This window comes from Heloderma suspectum, chromosome 1, assembly GCF_057233095.1.
Source record: "Heloderma suspectum isolate Gila_16-S chromosome 1, 16-S_ref, whole genome shotgun sequence".
Lineage (NCBI taxonomy): Eukaryota > Metazoa > Chordata > Lepidosauria > Squamata > Helodermatidae > Heloderma > Heloderma suspectum.
The window spans coordinates 383806509-383816833 of record NC_139458.1 but is presented as its reverse complement, the minus strand read 5'-3'; the positions used below and the strand labels follow the sequence as shown (position 1 = coordinate 383816833).

General features: G+C 44.8%; 1 protein-coding gene across 17 annotated transcripts in view; it reads left to right on the top strand.

Annotated features, from left to right (window-relative positions):
• Positions 1 to 873: 873 nt before the first annotated feature.
• Positions 874 to 10325, top strand: part of SAYSD1 (SAYSVFN motif domain containing 1) — a 45592-nt gene continuing 36140 nt past the window's right edge. For 8 of the 17 annotated variants that reach the window (XR_014786889.1, XR_014786888.1, XR_014786886.1 and 5 more), the window contains exons 1-4: positions 874 to 1128; positions 7572 to 7630; positions 9192 to 9314; positions 9587 to 9680. Coding sequence is in view for 3 of the 17 variants with exons in the window: in XM_084828525.1 (XP_084684651.1) it covers positions 985 to 1220; positions 7572 to 7630; positions 9192 to 9359; positions 9587 to 9642 (519 nt within the window). In the remaining 14 variants the exon portion in view is untranslated. Of the gene's footprint in view, positions 1221 to 7571; positions 9681 to 10325 lie in introns of those variants that run through there. The other 9 variants (XR_014786885.1, XR_014786884.1, XR_014786881.1 and 6 more) reach the window with 5 other exon arrangements.

Genomic DNA, 10325 nt, shown 5'->3' with positions numbered 1-10325 from the left:
GCTGTCTCTTGCTCTGGGATGAGGCCACCCAGAGAAAGCACACAAGCATCAGCTCACCCATTTTCCTTGGGGCCAACGTCCAGTCTGCTGCAGCCCAGGGCCCCTCCAAATAGCTACCCAGAAAGCAGTAGGTGCAAAAGCAAACTTTATTTTATTCCTGTAGTCATGTTGGTGCTATTAAGTGGAGTTACATACAAAACTGCACATGCTCGAAATATTATTTTGAATTGGGCTTGGCAATTTCGTTCTTATTATTCTAACATGTATATGGAATACAGAAACAGTTGTAAAGCATGGGATGTTGGTTGCGGCGGCGGGAGACTTGTTAGGTATGCGCTTCACAACTGAAGTAACACAAATGGCTGACTAAAAGGGCGCGGGCCGGGGCCGGGGGGGCACAAAAACATTAAGTCCAGGGACAAATTTACCTCGCTGCGCCGCTGCCCTCTTGCTTGCCTTCTTTCTTCGGGGCGGCAGGCATGGATTCACCCAGCAGAGTGCTGGCTTCCTTATCCTCTCTGGATGGAGGGCGTGGGGCGGGCGAGTACCGGGCCTACCAAAGGCTAGAACCGGGGCTATGTTGGTGCCAGACTCTTGTCCCGAGGCGCGCCTTTCAGATGATTTTTAAAAACATGAATAAATCTCTATATATCCGTCTGAGCCACAGGGACTTAAGTAGCGCAAGTCCATTCTAAGGGAAAATACACCAGTCTCGGCTACCATTAATCAACGAACACCTGCGGGCTCCCCTTCCCGGTGGGATGGAGGAAGGCAGCCTCCTCCCCTCGGCTGCTCCCACGCCGGGGCGGCTCTCTCCGCAGCTCTTCTCCACCCTGGGGCAGGTCCAGGCCGGCCACCCGCGAGATAGTTGCCGCCCACACCTCGGCGAGTGCAGCGACAGCAAGCAGCGGCCTGGCGCTTCTGGCGGTTGGCGGCTGCCGTTGCTATCGTGGGCCCGGGAGCAGAGGCCGCTCTGCTGCCTTCATGGAGCAGAGACTGGCCGAGTTCCGAGCTGCCCGCCGTGCCGCTGGTGACACGCTTCGCGCTGCAAGGCCCTCAGGAAAGGGGGCGGCGGCGGCTCCGACGACGAGGGCGCAGGCCCCAGGCCAGGCCCAGCCCCCGAATGAGGTAGGTTATCCTTCGCACGAGATGGCCCCGCCATTGTGGGGAGGGCCGAGGCCGCCGTTTCGAGTTCCCTCAGACCCCAACGGGCTCGACAAGTAAGCGGCGAGCGTGGCAGAGCGTACCCCTCCTCGGAGCCGCCCCACTTCCAAGTTCTGCTGTTAGTCCTTTCCTGTCGGGGCGGCCGATGTGTGGAGGGCAGCCGTCGCTAAGTAGCTACTGAGAGCCAGTTTATTCAGGCAGTGGTAGAGAATCGTGTTGCTGCTTCAGGGGTGTGTGTGTGTGTGTGTGTGTGTGTTGCGGGGAGTGTTGCATATTTGGAAGATCCAACACCCCAGATTTATTCCTATACCTACTACGTCAGGGGAAAGTGTTTAGCTTAGTCTTCTGTTTGACATCATGTTTTCCTGTGTGAACAGAGGTTCGGTTTTGTTCTATATTTCCCTATGGGAAAGCATTCAGTCATGAAGCCCCATGGACCACGAGGTGGCACAGACCAGAACAGGCATTAACGCTTGATTCTGCTGCTGTGTATTTGCCCTCAGAGGGCTCCACCGCATCCCACCCTCCCTTTGCGATTTTGTACATTTAAATTACATTTTTATGCCACCTTTATTCCAAGGCACTCGGGGGGCTATCTTGTCTTTAGCACACCAACCGTGTGAGGCTGATGATAGCGTCTTGCCGAAATTGAGCTATATGGCCAAGCAGGGATTTGGACTCGGGTCTGCCTGATGAAACTACAGTACTCTATGCACTGCAAAAGGTTTGCCATTATGAGGTGTGTTTGTGAAAATGGTTGGAGGTGCGTGCAGTATAGCACCATATGTGACTTTAAAAGAGATGCATTCCTCTGTTCGTCAGGATTTCTGCAATCAAGGGCAGGCCCCCAGTATTGGGGATGGAGGGCAAATGTTACATAGGAAGCTGCCTTATACTGAATCACACCATTTGTCCGTCTAGCTCAGTATTATCGACACTGACTGGCAGCAGCTCTCGAGCATTTTAGGCAGGATTCTTTCCTCACCCTACCTAGAGGACCCGGGGATTGAACCTGGGACCTTCTGCATGCAAAGCAAGGGCTCTATCACATTGAGCTATGGCGCCTCCCAAGTTGCCCTCACTTTTTGTGAACTGCCCACAGAGGTTCGGCTGTTGGGCAGTATAGCAATGTAGTAAATAAATAAACAATAGTCCCCAAGTGCAGCATTTCACTGCTGGTGAGGAGGTTCAAGTTGATTGACAGCACCATTCCGGAGCAGTTGGGGATAAGGACGTGTTGACAAGGGCATAAGTTGGAGAGTTCGTTTGGCAAATTCTGTTAAGAAAAGGGAGCTGTACACACACTATGTGCCACTTGGTATTTCACTATATATATAGCCAGAAAAGTGTTTCAGTGCTACTTAAACGATCAATTAAAAATGCCCCCCACTACAACAGTTATGCTAAGTTTGTGGTCAGCTGCCGTATAAGTCATTGCCCATGTCAAAAACATACCTTTAAAAAAAGACAGAAGACTAGCACTGAGAACATCTACACTTGTAGAAATTGTGTTACTCTTCTATCCTTTTTAAAAGATGGAAGCAGCACTGGGAAAACATGGGAGAATTGCAAATGGATGATGACACCATGTGGATCTCTTGTAAAATGAGTGAATGAGCCATAGCAATGTCCACAGAAAATGCCTTGTCTGGAAGCAGCCTCTTTCTGCAGTAGTGTATCCAAGTACAATCTTTTAAAGCCTTAAATGGCTTGGAACCAGACTACCTTGAGAATAGCCTCCTCCCAAACTAGCTATTAAGTTCATCCTCTGAGGCCCTTCTTTAGATCCAATAGGAATGCTGTGGACATAATATACCTCGACTTCAGCAAAGCTTTCGACAAAGTGCCCCATGATCTCCTGATGAGCAAACTAGCGAAAAGTGGGCTAGATGAAACAACGATCAGGTGGATCCACAGGTGGCTACAGAATCGGACTCAAAGAGTGCTGATCAATGGGATCTTCTCAAACAGGGGAGAGGTAACGAGCGGGGTACCGCAGGGCCCAGTCCTGGGCCCAGTGCTCTTCACCATTTTTATTAATGACTTGGAAGAGGAGGTGCAGGGAATGCTGATCAGATTTGCAGATGACACAAAATTGGGCGGGATAGCAAATACTTCAGAAGACAGAAACAAAATTCAAAGTGATCTTGATAGACTGGAGTGCTGGGCAGAAAACAACAGAATTACATTTAATAGGGATAAATGCCAAGTTCTGCACCTAGGAAAAAGAAACCAAATGCACAGTTACAATATGGGGGATACATGGCTCAACAACACTACAAGCGAGAAGGATCTTGGAATTGTTGTCGATCATAAGCTGAATATGAGCCAACAATGTGATGTGGCTGCAAAAAAGGCAAATGCTATTTTGGGCTGCATTAATAAAAGCATAGCTTCAAAATCCCGGGAAGTAGTAGTTTCCCTCTACTCAGCACTGGTTAGGCCTCATCTGGAGTACTGTGTCCAGGCACCGCACTTTAAGAAGGATGCAGACAAGCTGGAGAGGGTTCAGAGGAGGGCAACAAAGATGATTAGGGGACTGGAAACAAAGCCCTATGAGGAGAGACTGAAAGAACTGGGCATGTTTAGCCTTGAGAAGAGAAGACTGAGGGGAGATATGATAGCACTCTTCAAGTACTGGAAAGGTTGTCACAGACAGGAAGGCCAGGATCTCTTCTCCATCATCCCAGAATGCAGGACACAGAATAATGGGCTCAAGTTACAGGAAGCCAGATTCCGGCTGAACAGCAGGAGAAACTTCCTGACTGTTAGAGCAATACGACAATGGAACCAATGACCTAGGGAGGTGGTGGGCTCTCCCACACTGGAGGCATTCAAGATGAGGCTGGACAGCCATCTGTCGGGGATGCTCTGACTTGGATTCCTGCATTGAGCAGGGGGTCGGACTCAGTGGTCTTGTAGGCCCCTTCCAACCCTACTATTCTATGATTCTAAGTACCAGGATGCTGAAAAAATATATGTGGTTTTATTCCAAGAAGTAGCCATACATGTTTTGGCCCTGAGTATGGGCCTTCTTCAGGGGAACCTTGAGCCTAATTAAAAACTACATGGATACAGCTGTTTTTTTAAAAAATGTATAAAAAACTACTGCATATCACAATTTGTCACCAGTTGCAGGATTCACCCTTTTCAGAGATCTCTGCAGGGATTTATTTACATATAAACTGAGTAAATATCACAGGTAATTTTACAGTCTGATAATTAGCATTATTATAATTTGATTAGCATTTTTAAAATGGATATTTTATTCTTAATTATATTTTTTTAAATGTATATGTCCTTTTGTCCCATTCTTATTCCTCTAATCTAGCCCCTAAAGAAGGCTCATACTCGGGGCTGAATGCGTAGGGCTACTTCTCAGAATAAAATCATATATATTTTTTCAAAATCCTGAGACATTTTTCTCTTTATTCCATTGGATCATTTTGGATACTCTCCAGTTTTGTTTTACCCTTCTTTAGGTCCCCCTACCCTCAGACCACTGATAGGGGCACATTGGTGGCCACCCAACTCTCGAATGCTCCCCCAGGAAGTTTGCTGATGACACCAAATTATTTAGGGTAGTTAAAACAAAAAGGGATTGTGAGGAACTCCAAAGGGATCTCTCCAGACTGGAAGAATGGGTATTGAAATGGCAAATGCGATTCAACTTAAGTAAGTGTAAACTGATGCATCTTTGGACAAAAAATCTCAACTTCACATGTAAGCTGATGGGATCTGAGCTAGTGGAGACTGAGCAAGAAAGAGATCTTTGGGTTGGGGTGGACAGCTTGATGAAAATGTCAACCCAGTGTGTGGCAGCTGTGAAAAACGCAAATTCCATGTTAGACATAACTAGGAAAGGAATCGAAAAGCCACCAAGATCTTCCTGCCCTTACACAAATCTATGGCGTGACCACTTAGAATCTGTACAGTTCTGGTCACTGCATCTAAAAAAACAGAGCTGGAAAAAGTGCAGAAAAGGGCAACTAAAATGATCAAAGGTCTGGAGCAACTAATGAGGGAAGGTTACAACAGCTGGGATTGTTTAGCCTGGAAAAAGGAGGGTAAGGGGAGACATGATAGAGGTGTACAAAGTTATGCATATTGTGGAGAAAGTGGATAGGGAGACATTTTTCTCCCTCTCTCATAATACTAGAACCTGGGGTCATCCCATGAAGCTGATTGGTGGGAGATTCAGGACAGATAAAAGGAAGTACGTCGTCACACAGCACATAGTTAAACTATGGAATTCGCTACCACAAGACATAGTGATGGCCACCACTTTGGATGGCTTTAAAAGGGTATTGGACAAATTCATGGAGGTTAAGGCTATAAATGGCTACTAGCCCTGGTGGCTATATGCTCCCTCCAGCACCAGAGGCAGAATGCCTATGTGCAGCAGTTGCTGGTGTACTCATGTCCTGGTTGTGGGTTTCCCATGGGCAGTTGGTTGGCCACTGTGTGAACAGAATTCTAAACTAACTGAACCCTTGGTCTGATCCAGCATGGCTCTTCTTATGTTCTCATCTGGTGCCTAGTCTGATGTCTTTTTGGCCAGGCTTTTTAGATATTGTGCTTTTATGCATCTTTCAACTGTACTTGTTTATGATACTGTTGTTGCTTTTAAGCCTAGGTTAGCTACTCAGAGAGGCTGTTGTCTGAAGAACAGGTTAGAAAAGTTTTAAATCGGAGGTTCTCAAACCGAGGCTGTGGGTCACTGGTAGTGCACAAACTCCAATCAGGTAGTCTGTGGAAAATTTGCAGAAGAGTCAACAGTATCTGTATTTGGCCTTGCACTTGATTTATCTTTTTTTGACAACCGAGATCAAAGCCATTTTTACCAGGGCTGGATTATCGAACAGGATGACAAGGTCCTTGTTCAGGAGCCGTGATTTTCATAATACAACACTGGTTCAATATACTACTTTTCCCCTCAACAGTTATCAGCTAAAAGGGCCCATTACTTTCATACTGCAGCACTGGTGTTGATGTTGGTGCTGAAGTTAAGAAAAAGGTATTAAAAATGAATTGTATATGTGCTTTGCATTGTAGAACAAAAAAAACCCTTTACAGTCCATCAAGACTTCCAGCTACTTTTAAGTGGTCTATGGGGAGAAATAGTTGAGAACTGCTGTTCTAAATAATAAATAAAAATTACTATTTCCTATGGAAGTGAATGGCATCCATTCACTTATGGGAGAAAATAAAGGGGATGCACTCTGGGATACTATGGGGTTGGGGCTTGCTTCCTGACCCTAGTGAAACCACACATTCAGAACAAAGCCTACCTCTAAATATCTGTACAGTCTTGTCTGCATAGACACAACCTATGTTCTTTCTTTGTCTCACTAACTGTGTTACAGGATACTGGAATACTGATGCTATGTGTTGAATAGCTTTTGGCAGAGCACCAGAAGAGTAGGTTTGAGTGCTTGAGGCAGCATGAAAAAAACCCTCCAATCTCTGCTGAGGTTACTGTGTGGTGTTGACATATACATATCGTCTGACAGTAGGACTGGAAGTCAGCATGAGCTGAATGGAAATTGTAGCTGCTGCACGCTGAGAACACTGTTTAATGAGCTTTCTGCTTTGGTTCCAAGTTCTTTCTTGAGTAATTTATTATGAGCATATATATGTGTGTGTATACCTACAATTATTATTCTTTATTATTTTGTACCTCATAAATGCTGAATCTCATCTACTATTCTGTTGCCCAGTCTTCCAGTTTAGAGAGATCCTTCTGAAATTTCCACCTGACATAACGTCCAGATTTATGAATGTATTAAAAAACACTAGTCCAAATGCCAGTCCTCATGCCATTTATCTATTTGTTCTGAAAAATCTCCATTTATTCAAACTACTAATTCCCATTTCTAAGCTTCATCACTGTAGTTTCTATAAGACCTATGAAGAACCTTGGTGTTTTCAGGAAAAGTTCATAAAATGCATAGAATTATAGAATTGAAAGAGACACATTGGATTACCTAGAGTTTTATTTTTATCCCAAGAAAAGATAGTGTATACCTAAAGCCATCCACGACAGATGCCTTCCAACTTCCTTATAAGACCTACCAAGGGAGGAGAACCCACAGTCTATCCCTGCTGCATATTCCATTTCTCAAGTGTCCTTACAGTTAGAAAGTTCTTTCCAGCTTTTAAACTTCCTCCCAGTAGTTTTAAAAGTATTGCTTCACCCTAGCCTTATTGGAAAGGATAGATTGTCCTCCCCTGCCCCATGTACTTTTAAATATTTACAGACTGTAAATACTCCTATTTCCCTACCATGTAATTGTTTTTTTTCTGGCCTATGGAAGCATTGTTTTGCTTTTTGTCTGCTTTTTCCAAACTCATCACATCCATAAGCATGAATAACTTAGTTGTCTTTTATTGATCTTATTCCTTAGGAATCCATTCGAAGAACAGAAAGCCCCAAGGGTGAAGCTGTTGCATCCCCTCTGCCATGGTGGGCCCATTACTTTCTCATGAATGTGACTTTTCTCAAGTTTCTTCTCTGGCTTGTCTTACTGGGACTGTTCGTGGAACTGGAATTTGGTTTGCCCTATTTTGTCCTTTCTATGTTTTATTGGATCTATGTAGGAACCCGTGGCCCTGGAGAAAGACAGACTGGAGAAAAAAGTGCTTATTCTGTATTTAACCCAGGCTGTGAAGCTATTGAAGGAACCCTCACAGCAGAACAGTTTGAGAGAGAATTACAGTATCGGCCCTTAGCCGAGAGGTAACTGGTGTCAGTACCAGTTATTTTATATCTGCAAACATCTTTCTCCTGATAAGTGTGAATAGACCTGTTTTTTTTTTATTTGAACAAAATAGAAACTGTTTCCTGTGATTTTTTTTACCTTAAAAAACACACTTCAACATTATAATTGAGGGTCTAGCTGCACTTCCTGTTTCTAATACAAAAACCAGGTATTAAAGGGAGTTGACTATGTAAAGGCTGATTTAAGTGTCCTTTTTTTTTTTGCTTTTTAAAAATTGGGTGTTACTGTGGTGAACTAAAAAAGTGCTTATCCAGCAGTTTGTACTCAGATTAATAGTTAAGGGTAGATATTGCATGTCCAGTTTGCCATGGGTGCATTAAATCTGGATATATAAGATGGAGAATAGCCATTTCTAATGGTTAAGATGAATACTTTGGAATATGAAATGGAGGACCCTGGAAAGAATGTGATATCTGTAATTGGTAAAGTACTTAATTGGAGGAAACTATAATTCTTTAAAATTATGCCCATTCAAATTTCATGCTAAAGCAACCTAAGAAATAACGAATAACAGAATTCTGGATATACAGACTTCTGAAACAGTGTTTTCTTAAAATCAGAAAGCTTATAGCCAGCTCCATATTTGTGCACAAATGCTTTTGGGTTTATTCATGAAAAGTGTATTCATAAAATAAATGTTTGTTCATATTATCCCAACTAAATACAACATCTCATTGCAACAAGAGGAATCTTTGGCAGCTTTTGAGTTACGGAATAGGCAGATTTCTAAGTAGTAGTAGCAATAAGTGGCAAGAATGTATTGTAGTTTGGTTTTTACAAAGGCTTCTAAGTACTTAATCTCCTTAATGCTAATTCTGTTTACCAAACGTGGTGCCAAACACACTATAACAGGGGTCCTGTTATACTATAACATATACACTATAACGCGTGTATATATATAGTTATATACACTATAACGCGGTGCCCACAGGGACCTCCAACTGCACCTGCAAAGCTCTCCACGCTTTGCCTCCTTCAAAAAAGTAGTTTTGATTTTTTTTAAAGTTAGAGCTCCAGGTTCTTCTTCCTGTTCCTGAATCTGCTGCTGATCAGATGTTCAGCAGGCAGGAAGAAAAAAGTTGCTTCTTGGCACTGCTCAATGTTCTTCCATCCACACAGACCTTTCTCCTTTGTGCTCTCTCTCCCCACTCCCAGCCTGTAGCCTTGCTATTTCTCTTTACCCAACCCAATTCCTCACTATTTCTTTTCCTTCGCTGACCCTGTCTTCTTTCTCTCCCTTCCTAGTACTGCCTTTGTGCATGCCTCGGTGTTGCACAAAGTGTGACGCTAAGTGCACACTTAGTGACGCACTTGGAGACGCACGCAGGAGTGCACAGCAGAATCCCCCCTCCACCTTGGAAGACGCAGGTACAACAGCAAAAACAGCAGCAGGAACATCTACTCCTGGGGGAGGTACTACCACCTAACCTCCAGTGTGTCAATCTGTAATACGGGAGAGCGCCATCAGTTAACCATAACCTGGAATGTGGTTTTAGTGGGCCTGAAATGTGTTTACCAGTGGAGGAAGTTGGGGCCACTATAGATGTAGTGCTGGGCAGAGGGTGTTATGGTGGTGGCAGGCAATGATATCAGGAGAGGGGAAGGTGATTAAGACACCTGTGTGCTCTATCCCCTTCCAGTCCGCCTTCCAACCTCGGTGATTTTGGTGGCTTGCCTGCAGTCCCCTCTACCTTGAAGGTGCTGCTGATGATTGCCAGGTCGGCTACTCAAAAGGTAATATCATTTCTGAGCTTATAGCCGAAAAACTTGCCGGCCTAGGTTGTGTTACCGAAACCTGGTTGGATGAACAGGGAGGAGTCAGTCTCTCCCAAATGTGTTCGCCAGGATTTCTTGTGCAGCACCAAGCTCGACTAGAGGGGCAGGGAGGGGGGGTAGCTTTGGTCTATGCACCTGATCTCTTCTGATCTTGGAAGCTAAGCAGGGTCAGCCCTGGTTAGTACTTGGATGGGAGACTGCCTGCGAATCAGGCTTCCTGCATTGAGCAGGGGGTTGGACTCGATGGTCTTGTAGGCCCCTTCCAACCCTGTGATTCTATGGTCAGATTCCGTATCCAACAGTCAGCCAGTTTTGAATGTCTGTACCTGGTGTTGGGCACCTGAGACAGGATATGGCTTCTGCTGGTGTACCGCCCACCCCGCTGCTCAACAGTCTCCCTGCCTAAGCTGACTGAGGTGTTCTCGAGTGATGTTGAGGACCCTAAAGCTTATGGTCTTTGGGGACTTAATAGTCATGCTGAGGCTACTTTGTCAGGAGTGGCTCAGGACTTCATGGCTGCCATGTCAACCATGGGCCTGTCTCAAATAATATCTTGCCCAACACATGTGGCAGGACACACTTTGGACCTGGTTTTCTGTGCTG